This window comes from Scyliorhinus canicula, chromosome 17, assembly GCF_902713615.1.
Source record: "Scyliorhinus canicula chromosome 17, sScyCan1.1, whole genome shotgun sequence".
NCBI lineage: Eukaryota > Metazoa > Chordata > Chondrichthyes > Carcharhiniformes > Scyliorhinidae > Scyliorhinus > Scyliorhinus canicula.
Genome location: NC_052162.1, coordinates 57,898,659 through 57,917,041, shown reverse-complemented (window position 1 = coordinate 57,917,041; position 18,383 = coordinate 57,898,659). Strand labels below are relative to the sequence as shown.

At 43.4% G+C, this 18,383-nt stretch overlaps 1 protein-coding gene across 2 annotated transcripts in view; it reads right to left on the bottom strand.

Annotated features, from left to right (window-relative positions):
* Positions 1–18,383, bottom strand: part of LOC119951722 (BTB/POZ domain-containing protein KCTD16-like) — a 48,606-nt gene that overhangs the window by 13,402 nt on the left and 16,821 nt on the right. Inside the window, exon 2 of one of the 2 annotated variants that reach the window (XM_038775016.1) lies at positions 12,016–12,069. The exons of the other annotated variant lie outside the window; for it this stretch is intronic. Coding sequence (XP_038630944.1) covers positions 12,016–12,069 — 54 coding nt within the window. The remainder of the gene's footprint in view (positions 1–12,015; positions 12,070–18,383) is intronic. 2 annotated transcript variants of the gene reach the window in all.

Here is an 18,383-nt window from a genome sequence, read left to right as displayed (position 1 = left end):
AGTTGTGCCATTATTCCACTTTAACATGCTAGAGTCCCCCAGTTAAATAGTGCATTCATTTGATGTTGACTTATTTACTCAGAACTCAGCTTTTGCCTTTTAATGAGACTCTTGAAGGCTAAAGCCGACAATCATGTTCCACATGTGCCTATTACAATGTTGGCGGTGGCGTGTGGGGGGGGGGGGGGGGGGGGGGGTGCGGGCAGTAAAGATAGCACCATGACTCCTCCCCAACAATTCCTCTAATCCCCTCCTGCCCGCCCAATCCCGAGATGCTAAATTATTTTTGGAGGTCTACATAATGAGAGCATAGAGTGAATGTTGAAAAGGAAGATTGTTTATTTTCTGGTTGGCAGGTATGAAGCTAACACTAACACCCAAGATAAACCAAAGACCTCCAGTACTTGCCTGGAAATGTTTGTCAAGGGATAAAATGTATTAGGTCAGTGGGGTCAAGCAGACACCTGGCATAAGATTAAAAATGTAAATTAACTGCAGGTTGATATCAGAGTAAGTCTGAAAATCAATTTTAGGTCACTGGGAAGATATTAAGGGGTTGTCCAAGGAAGTGTTGTCATCATTTATAATCACAAATTTTAATTTATAATTCATCATTTTGACTTATGAAGCCAGACTATCTTAACATTTATTCAGTTAATGCTGCTTGAAGAAAGAAATATTATTTTAAAAACCCAACATCATCACTATTACTCCTAAACCTTTTGCCAAAGACCAAAATTTCAACTAATCCCATAATCAAGGTAATGCTACAATAGGAATTGCACTTTTCCCCATACTGAGCTTCTGATTGCACTGTGGGTTGTTGTGAAGTGGAGATTAGATACTTTAGCCCCAAAATCGAAAGGAATAAGTATTTAACCAATAGTTCTATCAAATCATTGCATTCCAATAGGGTCCTTTCATATCTGAAATAACCTTGGTGTTTAACAGCTTTGAACCTACTTATGCTTCAGCAAGACAGGAAGAAATTGTGGCCTTGAATTTCCACCTGGTCAGTATTCCATGGCTGTGCAAACTATTATTGGAAGGCCCCAGAGTTACATAAATTTTCTGAGGAACATAGGTAAAATTGAAGTGAGCTGTAAATGGTCCCCAAGCCATATTATGAGCACCATTGATACTGAATTACATCATCCAATTTGTTTCTGCAACAACTAACTCATCTCACACTTGAATATGCAAAGAACCTTGAAATTCCTAGTTCCTGAACATCTTTGATCATTGACGCAGATATTAAAATACGACGTGGTCAGTTATCACACCAGTTTCCTGAGCTGCTAATTCTTATTGAACCTTTAAAGCTTATTAGCAGTGCTGAGAAGAGAGAATTTGCCTAACTCTCCACATGGACCCACTGTATTGTCCTGATTAATAAACATCTCACTTGATGACAGACCAGATCACTGGAATGTATTGGAGTTGGCGATTGTAAAAACTATTAGTTATATCACCTGATACAATCTCTAGAAATATAATTATGTTTTTTGCTTAATGGCAGGAGATACTTAATGAGATAATCCATTTCAGAAAATTGACAATAAAGAGGTCTATAAATATAATATAATTTGGAATTGATGAATATTCGTTATTTAATCAAACTTCCATTTTGGTGTAATGGAGCTTGTCACATAATTGAAATCTAATCATATTTTTATATTGAATCAGTTAGTGAAGAATGGGATGGTTTTTATTTTATTTTAACTATATGTGTTCTGCAGCTTATGTTACGTGCACCACCTGCTTGGTATGAATAGGATTTATAATGTGGCCGTTGATATTGACATCTCTTGGGAGTTGGCTCATCTTTAATTTGCCTGCTGAGTTTCATGCATTCGAGTTTAAAAATATGACTTACTTTGATATATTTATTCTTGAAAATATACCTTAAAGTGGATTTTTTATCTGTCTTTGTCTTTTAATCATAAATATCATTTTTGACACATCACCAAATTTCACACCTCATATTTCCAAATAACAAAATATAAACCTACATGGGACCTGTTGTAGGAAGGTCTATGACATACAGATGCAGCTCTCTCTTAGAGGAAGGTTGCACAAATATATAGATATGTTTATTAATTATATACAGCACCATCATCTGTTTCAGGAAGGTGTATTATCCACATTAAATATTCTCAACTATGACACAGAAGGTGAGGTACAAGCATGTCTAAGATGTGCAATTTATTACATTATAACTTTGATCAGTTTTGTTTAACAATTAAGCATGGTAATACCAATCTCTGAACACACTGTGGACTGCTCAATAGTGCATGGGAAATGCAAGTCATCTAAATGTTGTCTGGTAATATAAAAGCTATATCACCCCTTGTCATTCAATGGCATTACCATTGCTAAATCTCCCACTATCAACATCCTGGGGATTACCGTTGACCAGAAACTTAGCTGGACCAACCATATAAATTCTGTGGCTACCAGAGCAGGTCAAAGGCAAGGAATCCTATGGCCAGTAACTGTGACTTCCCAAAGCCTGTCCACCATCTACAAAGTGCAAATCAGGAGTGTGATGGAACTTGCCTGGATGAGTTCCGCTCCAACAGCACTCAAGTCGCTTGACACCATCCAAGACAAAACAACCTACCTGATTGTTATTCCTTCCACAAACATTCAATCCCTCCACCACCAACAAAGAGTGGCAGTTGTGTGTATCATCTACAAGATGCACTGCAGGAACTCACCCAGGCTTCTTAGGCAGCACATTCCAAACACATGACCACTACCTTCTAGAAGATATCTGGGAACACTACCATCTGGAGGTTCCCCTCCAAGTCACTGACCATCCTGACTTGGAAATATATCGCCGTTCCATCACTGTCACTGGGTCTAAATCGTGGAGTACCCTCTCTAACAGCACTGTGGGTGTACCTATACCTAAGGGACTGCAGCAGTTCAAGAAGGCAACTTCACCACCACTTTGTCGAGGGCAACTAGGGATAGACAATAAATGCTGGCCTAACCAGCGGCGCCCATATCCAGTAAATTAATAAACTAACAAGGGCAGCAGGGTAGCATGGTGGTTAGCATAAATGCTTCACAGCTCCAGGGTCCCAGGTTCGATTCCCGGCTGGGTCACTGTCTGTGTGGAGTCTGCACGTCCTCCCCGTGTGCGTGGGTTTCCTCCGGGTGCTCCGGTTTCCTCCCACAGTCCAAAGATGTGCGGGTTAGGTGGATTGGCCATGCTAAATTGCCCGCAGTGTCCTAATAAAAGTAAGGTTAAGGGGGGGGTTGTTGGGTTATTGGTATAGGGTGGATACGTGGGTTTGAGTAGGGTAATCATGGCTCGGCACAATATTGAGGGCCGAAGGGCCTGTTCTGTGCTGTACTGTTCTATGTTCTATGCACCTACGGTCGATTTTCAAATTATTTTTCTTGTTTAGTCTGTCCATATTTCTTTTCTTACACATATTACCAATTTTGTCCTATTTGAGTGTGCTCACCATTAGCAGTACTCATGTATTTCTAGTAATTGGATTATTCAAGATCTGAAATATTTTAGTAATCTCGAGTGGAAATTAGCTTCTTATTACAAACAGAAATATTTGTTGATCTGATGCCTTTGTGATTAAATGGTGCACATATTGTAACCATGAACCATACAGATCCTTCACTTGATCTTTGTTTATATTGATGCAGCTGGATACGATGTTTTCTATGGTGCACCTGTAAAAATTTGGAGGAGTCAATGTGGATATGCCGAATTTCCTGAGGAAATATAGGCACTGTTGTGCTTTTTTGGTTGTAGTGTTGATGTGGGTGGACTAGGACAGAGTGTTGGTGATGTGCACACTCAGGAATTTGAAGCTGTCAACCTTCTCTGCCTTGGCACCATTGATGAAGACGGGTGAGTACGATATTTTACTTCCTGAAGTCAATGACCAGCTCCTTAGTTTTGCTGACGGGCATTAGAAATTGCAGTACTTACCCATTAGTTACTCATCAAAAATGTCAAAAACTGTTAGGGCTGGTGTGTTCAGGTGCAGGTGAATTTTTAATAGTGTGGTGAGTCAGAATTGTTGCTCTGAGACCTCTCTGACCCAGCAAATTTTATTTTAAAAAGGTAGAGACTCATTCCTTCAAACGTAATTAACGTTAGAGCTTTTAAAAGTTTTTTTCATTTTTCTGTCCATTTTATTTTTCTCTCTCTTAATCCCATATTTCTTTCCCAATCTTCATTATGCTTTCTGTACATGTTTTAAATCTAATTTATACTTCCTGGTTTAGAAATGGCTGGGATTTTCTGCTCCTTTTCGCAATGGGTGGATTTGGTGGCTTCTAAGTGGAAAATATTGTGAGAAGGCCTTAGATGCATTTATCAGAGGCGTGAATACAGGAGGTGATCCTGTAAACGGTGGGTCGTGGTCCACACTGTTCAACGTTAAGAGCGTCATTATACTATATTAGTATATCATTCGCTGGAATCCTAACCCCACATCAAATTAAAGTTTCATGGTGGCATGATGTTAGAATGCTGTGATGTGCGACTGGTTTCAAAAGGTATGCACCTGGTGAGTTGAACTCTGAGGGGAGCTCACAAGCAAGTCTGCACAGCAGTTTCTTTGAGTCTGCCTTCTGGTGCTGGGCACAGGTTTCTTGAAAGAGCTGGAGAGAGGGAAGAGAAGCCTGGGGCAAGTGCTGTTTTGAAGGATTGGAGAGAGTGAAGGGATGGAACGCCCAGGTCTTGGGTTTCAGTGGGTCGGGGTGGGAAATCAGCATGGACTGACGGTTCGACGCAGTCAGAAGGGGGTTGCATCTTGAGCTGGGATGTAGTCAAGGACAGGACTAATGGAAAAACATATCAATGATCAGCACACCATTGCAGATGAGGCCATTTAGCTTGAGCTCAATTGGCATGCTTGGAGTCACAAAAGTCATGCAATTGTGCCCACTCAAGCAGCACCTATGTGTGACAGTGTCAACGGTTGCAGCTCAGCACTTAACCCTTTGGCGCACAGGCTTCCAAATTCAATGACTATTATGGTGTGGCAGTAGTGTGGCAGTACCATTGCCTAACTGGACAAGCTACAATATCCCCTTACAAAAAGGTGGTCATGGAACACTGCCCGAGGCGAGTGTTCCTAATCCTTTGGTTTATTCTGAAGTGCCTATTGACAAACGCCATTTATGGATCTGAGTGCAAGGCCTTGGAGTGAAGGTTAGGACAATGCCTGCACCTGAGATGAGAGCTCAGGATGCTGTCGAATAGCCAAAACTGTTGCCACTCAGCCAAATGGTGTGGGGCAGAGGTGTTGTGGGGTCTTGCCCAACCAGCATTGAACTGAGACTTGGCATCAATGTTGTGGCCAGGCCGTAAGTCAATGGGCTTTGAGGGGCAGCTACAGAAGATGAATGGACATAGAGTGGTCATTAACAAACAAATGCTAAACATCAAAGCTGGAGTTCTCTGACCATTCGCTAGCAGCAAAATTCTCTTGTCCGACCAGCAGTGCACTCTTGCCCATGGGTTTCCTGGCGCTGTGGGATGACTTCAATGGGAATTCCCATTGACGGGGGCAGGAGCAGAGAATACCACTGCCAGCGAACAGCACGTCACCTCCCGCCATTGGGAAACATGCAGCTGGGAGGCTTCGAGAATTCCGCCCAACTCTATCACTATGATACTGCAGTGAGGAGACCATCAGGAACCTGTAGCCTTATAGATGGGAGAGAAGAACAAGAAGAAGACTTCAATGGCAGTGCTTGGCTGGCCAAAGGTACAGAACTATCAAGAGGAAGGAATGACAGGGACTGCTACACACGCAGATGGTGAACCTCACAGAGCCATCAATCATATGCGCCTCGCTAAACCTCAGGTCTACCTACCCGCAGATGTCTGAGAACCCGTGTCACCGAAGAATGTCCAGGAAATTGGTTGGTCACATCTGCCACCTGCTGCAGGATTTGGCACCATGGGGACTTTGAGGGTATCCACCAGCATTGTTGCTGAAAATAACTACTGTGCTCAATTTTTACACAAGTGGCTCCTTCCAGGACACCACCTGTGACCTCTGCGGGATTTCAAAAGCCTCCCCAGAGAAATGCATCCAAGAGATCAAGAATATACTCTTGATGAGGGCACACAACTTTGTGCATTTTGACTGGGATCAGACAAGCCAGGAAACAAGAGACAGAGAATTTGCTCAGGTCTCTGGTTTTCCTTATGCCATTGACTGCACCCACATGGCAGTCAGAGTTCTGTGGTATCAAGCTGTCAACCATGTGAACCACAAGGGCTTCCCCTCACTGAATGTTCAGCTGATCTGCAACCATACCAAATGCATCCAGCAGGTTTGTGCTTGATTGCCAGGGTATGTGCACGACTCCTACATTCTCAGCTGCTCTCAGATCCCTGACACCTTTCAGGTTCCACAGAGGCTGCAGAGTTGGCTACTCAGGTACAAGGGCTACCCCCTGAAGAGGTGGCTGATGACACCCATGCGGAGGCCACTGAGTGCAGCAGAGACAAGATACAACGAGCCTCATGCTGCAACTCACACTTTGATTGAGCGAAGTATAGGGATGCACCTCAAAGGTGCAGAGAGCACACAGGAAAAATGACTGAACTTTGTGATGCCAGCTCAGTACATTCCAAAGGCATGAGGTTTGTCTTCTGACTGGGGCTCATCAGATTCCTGGCCTCCAGCAGACCTCCGAGTGTCAACACCCTTGCATTCCCCTGCTTCCACCTGCTGTGGATTGTATAGTGCGATGTGCTCACCAGACTGTGGCCCTGAGGCTACTCTAGAACTAAGTCCTATCGAGGTGTTTGTCGCTATGATGTTGGAAGCTTTGTGTGAGCGCTGTGATGTGTCTTCGATGTCGAGGTCTGTGAATTCCACTTCTGTGATGCTGTCGACAATTTCACTCGTGAACCTCCTTGGCTGCTTCTCAGATGTCCTTGACAAAAAAAGGTCATTACTGCATGACAGGAGCTGGTGAAGTATGAGACATCACTCACAGCATGATTGTCTGATGGATGCTGCAGTGAAGGATCCCTACTTGTTTGAGCGCCGTTGACCTCGCCATCAGCACAGGAACAGTCCATGTTCTCATTGGCCAGCTGAGTTGCTCTCGCTTCCACGTCTGTGAGGATTTTGAGTTCTGGCATCCCTCCACCTGTGGGATCTCTACCGCTTGTGTGCCAGCTTGTCCTGCAATGAGACAGATGGAGAGAATGCAAACAGTATCCATGCCATGGAAAATGATAAGGATGCATGGAATGGTGAGTGGGACAAGGGAGGTGAATGTGTGGGAGAGTTAATGGTGGTGTTCCTTGAGATGACGTTGAGTGAGGTACCTGTAGATGTATGATGGGTCTGTGAGTTTGGGAGTTGTGAGTGATGAGAAGAGTAACGTACCCTGGCTGAACGGTAGAGATCATTCATCATTTTGTGGCACTGGATACCTGTACTATTCTGCAGACATTGGCACTGACCACCACTGCCACCACCTCCCTTGCTGGATTGGTCAGTTTGGATAAGTGTCTTCGCCCAGAGCATAGAAGTAGAACATTGCATCCAGTAGGCGCTCAAGGGAGGTGTCAGTGAACTTTGGCGCTGTATGTGTCCTAGGTTTGACAGCCATGTGTTCCCAGTGGCTTCTGAAGTATGCTAGCTGTGTGCAATGGCAGTTTTTAAATATGGTACCCAGATCATTGAAGCACTGAGGTGATGGTGGGGCAGGTGAGAAAGAGGCCGCCCACCAGCGATATGGCATATCTGCTCATTTTATACACGAAATGTCGCACAATAAGGCAGAAAAAGTCACTATTGCTGTTGGCGGATTAAACACTGCTTTCCCCACCTGAAATAGGACTTTTGACAATTTCTGAGACAATTGCACCCATTGGGTGGGATTTTCCAGTTGAGCCCTCTCAGAGACCAGAAATTGCCATGGGGGCCACAGGCCTTTAAATGGTCTGTCCTGCCCACTATGATTTCTGCGGCGCGTGGACTGGAAAACGTACCCCATTATGTGAGTCCTTGAGGATTCTTCAAATTGACTGGTTGCAAAATCATGCAGTTGCTTTCCCTACTTAGATGTATTACAAATCGACTTCAGAGAACGTGTGCTGGATCTGTGACCTGGTGACTTCAATTCTCCACTCAAGAGCCCACAAAGTCTCTGTGGATTGTTGTCAGTATGGTGAATGGCAAATGTAGTTCCTTTGCAACTGATTGCAAAATCCAGGTCATTACTTTAAATACAACAGATTATGGAAAATAGTGATGAAAAATAAATAGAGGTACAAAGGTTTCGATGAGGACTTACAACGAGACAATACTAGATGCAACCAGAGGTCGGCCAGGTACATATGGATTTCTTTACTACCTGGTGCAGTTTGAATATACTACACTATAAATCAGTTTTGCGTTCTAAATCAAACTTACTCCTTACTTTAATTTTAAGCTTCAGGTTTTATGATTTATTAACTACAGATAAGGTTTGTAAAAAAATAAATAGATTTTTACACCAAGTTTTTATTACCAATATGCTACTGAAATAGAAATATTAAAAATAATAGTTTATTTTACATGTACATAAGAATAGCTTGCACAAGTTAGCGGTTGCTTCAATTATACAACTGTTCATTTTATTCACTAACTTTCAAAAACATGTACATTCTTATAATCATTGTCTTATGTGTTGCTAATTAGGCACTTTGTGATATTATTGCATGACCATTTGATGCAACTGAATAAAATTCTTTCCTCTATTATTTTAATAGGGCATTGTCCTGTTTATTTTGATACAGTATCTCCATTAAAATAATGAATAAAGGAATTTCATGCAAACTATTCCGACATCTATACTCTAACATCATACAGCAGAATGCTAAAGTTACAGAAAAAATATTTCTACCTTGCCACTTCCTTTACATCTTTCAAATGATGTGAATGTAAGAGGTATCATAAGTAAGTTAGCAGATAACACAAAAAATTGGTGGTGTGGTAAACACTGAGGAGTAAGGCCTTAGATTACAGGGTGGTATACACAGGCTAGTTAGATGGGCTGAAGAGTGGCAAATGGAATTTAATCATGAAAAGTGTGAGGTGGGCAGCACGGTGGCCTAGTGGTTAGCACAACCGCCTCACGGCGCTGAGGTCCCAGGTTCGATCCCGGCTCTGGGTCACTGTCCGTGTGGAGTTTACACATTCTCCCCGTGTCTGCGTGGGTTTCGCCCCCACAACCCAAAGATGTGCAGAGTAGGTGGATTGGCCACGCTAAATTGCCCCTTAATTGGAAAAAATAATTGGGTAATCTAAATTTAAAAAAAAAAATGAAAAGTGTGAGGTAATGCATTTGGGAGGATTAACAAGGCAGGGGACAATGACTGGTCGAAACCTAGGAAGTACATAGGATCAAAGGGACCTTAGTGTGCAGGTTCACAGATCTCTGAAGACAGCAGGACAAGGTGGTTAAGAAAGCCTATGGGATTCTTGTCTTATTAACCAAGACATTGAATATAAGAGCAGCGAGGTTGTGTTGGAGCTGTATAAAATGCTGGTTAGGCCCCATCTGGAGTACTGTGTGCAGCTCTGGTGACCACACTATAGAAAGGAAGTGATTGCACAGGAGAGGGTGCAGAGGGGGTTCACCAGGATGATGCCTGGGCTGGATCATTTCAGCTTTCAAGAGAGACTGGATAGGCTGGGATTGCTTTGCTGGAGCAGAGAAGATTGAGGGGAGACCTGATTGAGGTATAAAAAATTATGAGGGACATAGATGGGGTGGATGGGAGGGTATTTATCGCCTTAGTGGGTCAATAACCAGGGGGCATGGATTTAAGGTCATGGACAGGAGGTTTCGAGGAGGTGAGGAAAACTTTTCATCCAGAGGGTGGTTTGAATCTGGAACTCACTGCCCAAAAGGGTGGTAGAGGCGGGAACCCTCACAAGAAGTATTTAGATGAGCATTTGAAATGTCATAGCATCAAGGCTACAGACCAAGTGCTGGAAAATGGGATGAGAGTAATTAGGTGCTTGATGGTCAGTGCTGACGCGATGGGCCAAGAAGTCTCTTTCCCTGCTATAAAACTCTATGGCTATTACCTTTTCCACTGCTTGATTCTCATTCCAACCTATTTTCCATTTTTAACACATTGCTTCCATAATTTTCAAGTGCACAGAGTTATCTCCTCCATGTGAGGGAACCTATTTAAATGCAAGTGTTGATATTTAATAATATACTTGATATTTGATGTTATATATTTGCTATAACTTCCCCTCAATTCCCCTGTCAGCATTCTACAGGGGACATTCCCTCCGGGATGCCCTGGTCCACTCCTCCATCATCGCCAACACCTCACACTCTTCCCCTAATATCTACCCATGCATTCGCAGGTGTAACACGTGCCCCTTTACCTCCTCCCTGCTCATCATCCAAAGGCCTAAACACTCTTTTCGGGTGAGGCAGCATTTTATGTGCACCGCCTTCAATCTGGTTCATTGCATTCCCTGATACCAATGTGGTCTGATCTTCATTGGAGAGACTAAACTGGGCGACCGCTTTGCAGAACACCAGAACGGCAAGCATGACCCAGACCTCCCTATTGCTTGCCGTTTCAACTCACCGTTCTGCTCACATGTCCCATGTTCATTCTTAGCCTGCTGCAATGTTCCAGTGAAGTCCAGCGCAAGCTGGAAGAATAGCACCTCATCTTCCGATTAGGCACGTTACAGTCTTCCGTACTTAACATTGAGTTCACCAACTATGACTGTGAACTCTCGCTTCCACCTTCACCCCATTTTTATTTATATCAATTGATTTTTATTTCTTCCCTCAATCTGTTTTTCCTTCACCATTGTCCACTCTCCCTCACACCACCCACTTGGGCCATCTGTTCCCTGTTCCTAGTTGTCCTTTGATTTTTACTCACCTTTGTTCTGCCATTAATACATTCCGATCTCTTAATGTTCCACTATTAGCACACTATCTGCACCACTTACATTCCATTTGCCTTTCTGTCCATGATATCTTTGTCAATCTCCACCTATCGCTGGTCTTCTATCCAGCCCCACTGCACCATGATTCTCCCCACCCCCCCAACGAGACTCAAAACTTGATTCTGAGGCTAAACTCCCTCTAATAACATATGAGTATGTGCAATTCCAACAAAATGCATACATAGCGATAAGTAGCAAAGTCTATGGCTGGTATTTGTTTCTTGCCTTTCTGAACAAGGATTGCTAAGGTTAATTGTAATGCCTCTGGTTCCAATTATCCCAGATAGAATTCATAAACAAGTACAGATCAAACAATAAACCTATGACTTTCCTTAGTTTGTGTCGTTCATTGCACAATGTAATTACCAACAGAGTTATCAAGGAACCTTCAGGTGTTAAAATTCTATCAAACATTATTATTTTAGCAGGCTGGTTAATAAACTTGTATAAAATTCTTATATGTGTAGTTTCTCAAAGTTTTAATTCTTTTGGAATAAATGTTGTCATCAAATATGTAAAAACAGCACAGAAATCTTACATAATGAATTGCATTTAGCAGCATTCGAACCTTTGCAGGTTTTAACTTGTTAATCCTAATGTAAAAAAGCCTTTTAACGTTGGTGATCGCGACACAAAAATTAATGTTCTCCAAAATACCTTGCTCAGGCATTGAGAAAATCTTTCACAATTAATCAGTTTTAAAGCATTGTAAAGATTGACTAAAGAAAATGAATGAGCATAAAACTAAGCCATTTTATGAACTTACAGATTTTCACCAAAAGTATCCAAGCCCATAATATAGGACACCATTAAAAGTGTAAAATGTAAGAGAGAACATAAGCCAGTCCTATTAATTGACACTAGGCTTGACTTTTAAAAGTTTCTAAATAGCAGTAGGATGGAACAACTGAGGGAGGAAAGAAATTCCAATGTACTGGAAAAGAATGAGTTTGCATTAAATATTAAACATGATAAAAACACCAGCTTAGTCAACATACATAAGATTTGTTTCACTGTTGTGTTTGTTTACCTGCTCTGCTGAGCTGGTTGGTGACATCCATCTGATTCCAGGAATTGGGAGAACCTGTTCAGAAAAGAAAGGGCACAGCTTGACAGCTAATTAAAGTAGTTCAACTGCACATATTACAGTGAACACCATCATACAATGACACCAGTGCTTCCCTCCTGTTTGTTATGTATTCTATTTGGATAGTGCAGCTCAAACAAAAACTTCCACACTATTCACAATCTCAGAAACCACCATGTTTAGCACATGCTCAAGAAAAACTTTCCTCAAATTTTAATATCATGTCTAATAATATAAAAACACCCGGAAATGTGTTGCAAAGAAAAAAAAAGCCATTGATTTTTTGGTTATCAGTTTCTGTGGTTTATGGGCTATTTAGATTCTCTTCTCCAAGTTTTTAAATACAATTAACTTCATAAATGCAGAAATGTTCATTCTTAACTCAATTGCATAACAGTAGAATATATTATTTTTGATCAATGCAGTTTGTAACAGAGCTGAATGATACTGGGCGCACTGTGGTGGATGCCACGCTCTGCTGGAATCCACCTTGGCATGAAGTCAACTGGCTGCCGGCTCATTAACCAGGGCTGAGTGGGACTTCCGCTCATCACAGGGGTAGGAGTCCTGCCCTCGGGGTTGCCGGTTAATCTGTACCGGCAGGACCAGGAAGGCTTCAGTGGCAGCTGTCGGGATTGCAGATAAAATACAGAGCCCAAGGAGTAGGATCAGTAATGGGGGCTGGGTGTTTAAAAGAAAGAGCGGGTACGAAGGAAGGGGGTGTTTCAATCTGAGGGAGGGCTGTCTTGTGGGCAGCCCCCGAATAAAGACCTCCCCTTCATCCTTCCCTTTTAGATTTATTTCAGGTTAAAAATGGTGCTTCCCGCTCGCGCTCAGCTGCCCACACTAAATGTATTATGGCATGGGCAGCGTATTATTAGGGTCAATTGGTATGATAACATACCTAATTGACCCTGGTTTAGCACAGCAGGCTAAACAGCTGGCTTGTAATGCGGAACAAGACCAGCAGCACGGGTTCAATTCCCGTACCCGCCTCCTCAAACAGGTGCCGCATGTGGCGACTAGGGGCTTTTCACAGTAACTTCTTTGACGTCTACTTGTGACAATAAGCGATTATTATTATCTTATTATTTAGGGTCAATTGGTATGATAACATGCCTAATTGACCCTTAACTGGTCTTTTAAATATGGTGGGTGGGCTGCCGAAGGGGGAGAAATCAGGAATAGGGAGGAAGGTGGTGGGACCCCTTCCATTTTATGTGCCCCCTATGAAAGCATGTATAATTCAGCCCACAGTAAAATCCAGAAGTTAAATGGAACTATAGATTAAAGAGTGTTTGCGACAACCTTTAAGCAGTGTTTGCAAGTGCCATAATTCAATCAATGAGAATTCTAACTGATCCAAATTGGGCCACTTCAAGTGTTATTATTTGCTATTTCACATGATTGATTGAATACTGGTTTTACATCTGTCCAAATGAATTCTCTATTGAGGTGAATGGAGAGTACAATTAAGTATGGTGTGAAATTGGGGCTCAGTTCAATCCTGTCAGTTTCGCGCCAGGCAGGTAGAATGTAAAATTACCTGCATAATGCCTAAAATTGTACTACGTCTCAAGTAGCATAATTAGATATAAAAATATCTAATAAGAATTTTGCCTGTGCATAGACCTTATTTAATGATACAATGGGAAAATGAAGATTGGAAGATACCAACCAATAAAAAAAAATTGAAATCACTCTCTGAATTAGCAGAGCATCCACAATAAGGTGGTGAACTAGTGGCACAAATAGAGACAAATGGCTTAGATCTAATTGACATTGCAGAGGTATAGTTACAAAGTGACCAAGGTTGTGAAATAAATATTTCAGAATATTCAACGGCTTGAAAAGACAGGTAGAATGGAAAAGGACGAGGGATAGTTCTGATAATAAAGGATTACAAAACAACATTAGTGAGAAAGGATCTTGGCTCAGAAAATCAAGAAGTTATATCAGTATGGGTGGAGATTAGGAAGAGCAAGGGTCAGAAAACATTGCTGGGAGTGGTTAAAGACCCCAAACAATGCTTATACTGTTAAACAGATCATTGACCTAGAGATTATTGGAGTTTGCAACATAGGCAATAATACTAGTTGGGGACTTTAATCTTCATATGGACTGGAACAATCAAATTGGCATAGGTATCTGGAAGATGGTTCTGTAGAATGCTTTGTGAAAGTTTCCCAGAGAAATATATTATGGAACCAAATAGGGAATAAAGCTATTTTAGATATAGGGCACAATTCACCCGAACATTTCTATGCCCAGTTTTGGGCGCGTCTGGCGGGGTGTTTCTTGGCTGCAGCTCCGAGATTGGCCCCGCTATTTAACAGCACTTTGCCATTTTTGGGGGTATTGGGGAACTTGTCCCCGTCAAGGCCACACTTAGGCAGTTTTCATGTACTGGGGAGCTGAGATCTTCTGCAGGACTGGCTCCTGATCTCTACACCTCGCTTTTCAGCCCCCCTCTCCTGCTTTCAGGACACCTCCTTCACCTCCCCTATTCTTTTTGTGTCTACAAACTCCAACCCCCCCTCATCCCCCTTCCATGGGCAAAGCCTCCGAGGCCTTGAACCCTGACAACACAAACCTGGCACTCAGGCACCTTGCCACTGACAGCCTGGGACCATGGTGTCAGGGTGCCAGGGGACTGCCGGGGTACTATCGTGCCCTGTCCCCAACCAGGGGCTCTAATGGCTTGCAGAACTCCCCAAGGTGCCAGCACACCTGGTCCACACTTGTGGAATCTAGTGCTAAACGCCAATTGAAGGTCTTACAGGCGCGGGTATTAACCCCCTGGCGCCGGATGAATGTGGCTTCTGCGTATTTAAATAAGCGTAATGATTGATTTAAATATCATTATCTGGATTATGCCCAGTGAGGGTGACTCGCAATTGGCCCAATGCCCGCCACAGTACCCGATTTGGGGCTCTCCTGGGATTCACTCGTTGTGCCCGACTCTGTGCCGCCACAACTTGGTGGTTGAATCACTCTCATGGTGTTGTCCAATGAGGCAAGGTTAATTCGTAAGGTCATAATAAAAGATTCACTGGAAAATAGTGATCATATTGCAATTGTATTCCATATTAAGTCTGAAAACAACACACACCAATCACAAATAAGAATCTTACATTTGAACAAAGCTAATTACATAGGAATGAGGGAAGAGCTGGCTAAGGTTGATTGGGCAAACAGATGAAATGGTATGATGGTAAATAAACAGTGGAAAACATTCAAAGAAACAATTCAAAAGGTTCAACAAAAATACATTTCATTGAAAAACAAAAACTGAATGAGTAAGATGTATCTATGTCCTACTAAGGAGGTTAAGGATACCATCGAACTAAAAGAAGGGACTTAAAATGTTGCCAAAAAAAATACTAAGTTTGACGACTGGGAATGTTTTTGAAACAAGAATTTAAGGGTGAACCAGCTAGGAATATAAAAACAAATGGTAGGAGCTTTTATAAGTATCTAAAAAGGAAGGAAGAAGTTAAAGTAAATGTTAGTCCCTTAGAAGCAGAGGCAGGGAATATTGGGCATGATCTAACAGCCAACTTGGAACATGCATAGCCGGTATATCTCGCAAGAGGCCTCTAATGGGATCGTGCGAGCGTCATAATCTGGATCCCGCGCGCAGTGGGCGAGACCCTGATTTTCATATTCAAGTGAGGAGTTAGCCTCACTTGAATATGTCTACGCCAGATCTACCCAATGCCCGGAATCGCATCCCCTCACCTTGGAGACCCCGAGCCAGGGCCATAAAGCACTGGTCTCCACACACAGACCAGGCAGAATGGAACTTGGGAGGGTCTCCCTGGCGATCGGAAGCCCATGGGTGGTTGACCTCTCAGCAGGGTGGTACCCTGACACTGCTGATGCCCTGACACTGCTGATGCCATCTGGGCTACCAGCCTGGCAGTGCCACCTGGCACCCTGGCACTGCCACCTGCATGCCACTGTCAGAGTGCCAAATGGCACTGCCAAGCCAACAGGGGCACTGCCAGGGTGACAGGTTAGCAGTGCCAAGGTGTCCAGATGGGATCTTACCCATGCTAGGGTGCCCTGTCCTTATGAGACTGGGAGAGGGGGGCTGGAGGACCCCCTAATTGGTAAGTTGAGACGTTGAGAGTTCTGGGGGTCACATTGAGAAGTCGAGAATTTGGGGTGCCCTTCTGACCATTCTTAAATGGCACCCCAATCTCTTCCTGCACTGACAAGCTGGGTTCCTCAGCGCAGGAAATGTAGGTAGGACCGCCTCGACGGAGCCTTCCTCCCTCTTATTATGGCCTATCTTCTCATGCGGGATCAAAGACGGCATTGTGACCCGCAGGCTTGATGGGCCGGGGGATCCATAGCAGGTGGCATGTGTGGGCACTGCACATGAAGGAGTTGTGCTGGTGGGCGCCAGGGGATCTGAGGATCAAGCGTTTAAAAGCAGCTGCCCCTTGGGAGGGGGCGGTCAGCTAAGGCACGAGTTAGGCGAATCAGACAGCAAGAGAGTCAGGCATGGCGAGATTGACATGGGCGACCACTTTTGGAACTAAGTGCATTTGAATCACGCCAATGCGGCTAACACAAAACATCCGGCCAAACTCGTCCAAAATGACACCTTGAAATTTTTCTGCTGAATCGCGCCCAACATTTCCCAAGCTGGGGAATCAAGCACTAGGGAGTACAGTTTCAGGATAAGATACTGGTCATTTCGGGAGGATGAGGAGAAATTTCTTTCTCAAAGGTCTGTGAATCTCTGAAGTTCTCAACCCCAGAGGGTTGTGGATACGCCATCATTGAATATATTTAAAGTTGAGGTAGATTTATGAAATCTCAGGGAATCAAGGGATATCGGGAATGGGTAGGAAAATTGAGTTTAAACCATTTCATGGTGGAGCAGGCACACTGGGCCTTTTTGTCAACTCCTGCTTTTATTTCTTATGTTCTTTTTTTAAAAATACATTTAGAGTACCCAATTCATTTTTTCCAATTAAGGGGCAATTTAGCGTGGCCAATCCACCTAGCCTGCACATCTTTGGGTTGTGGAGGTGAAACACTCTCAAAGAATGTAGCGAACTGTGGACAATGTCAGGAAAACAAGCAGGCACAGTGCCTGAATGTATATTCGGGAAGCAGTTACCAGACAGAATCGAAACTCTGGGTCGATTAGCATATTGATGGCCTATCTCCGGGAAATAAAGGACTAACACTCAGGTAGTTGATACTGTTGCAGACATCCCGGCGCCAGTTCCCCAAACCGAAAGCACAAACAAAGCCAGGCCAACGGCCACCTAAAACACGCCCAGCCATCAGGGCACCCTCCCCTTTTATTGGTCAAGATCAATACCAGTGATCAAGAAGCGGCCCAATTAATTGGGGCCAAGTTTAAGGCCCGCCAAAAAGCGCGCGAGCCGCTCCGGGTATAAGAAGGAACCCCCCACGAGAGATTCACTCTCTTGGACTTGGCTCTCAAAGCGGAGAGACCCGTCCACCAGCATCACCAGAAGCAAATAAGTTCAAGTTCAACGCTCGCTACCAGACGGACGACCTTGGCTGTTCTCCTGTACGTCTTCGAACCCAACAACCTCAGATCTGAACAACGGTCATTGTTCCTCTGACTGAGTGGGCACCCAAAGTTAAGTATAGGCATTAGCGTTAGAGATAGTTTAATTTGTAGTACTTTGTGCATGTGCAGATCCTACTGTGTGTGTAAATAAATAGTATTGACTTTGAACTAGCTAACTGGTGTATTGGCTCTTTGATCGGTATTCGGGTTTGAACCTTGTGGCGGTATCGAGAGATACCTGGCGACTCTAAGTGTAAATTAGGATTAAGGAAGGCAACCATATTGACTGCTATATTTATAGCAAGTAAACAGAGCAACATTACTGCCGACTCTGGTGGGACTCAACCTAGAAATGGCCAAGTCACTCCGAGAGAACCCAAATTTGAATTAGAATCCAATTTGAAAAAGAAAAACCACAAGCGTAAGACCAATACTGATCAAACCACCAAGATTCGGAAGTGTGTTATTTGCATGCCTACTAACAGGGATATAAGCTAAACCTGAGAGATTTTGTTGCGTAAAACTGTCGGGAGTTTGTAGGCTGGAAAATGGCGTAAGCCATACCCGTGTTTACATCACCACTTTATTTCCCCCGATCCAAATTCGGTAGATACCCCAGAGATAGCGATAGAAATGGCAATGAAGGCAATGGAACGCCTTATGAACCCCCAAAAATTTGAGGTCGCAGCGACCAGTAGAGTAGGATACTGTCCCGTATGGGAAGAGGAGATGGGAAAGGGAAAGGATG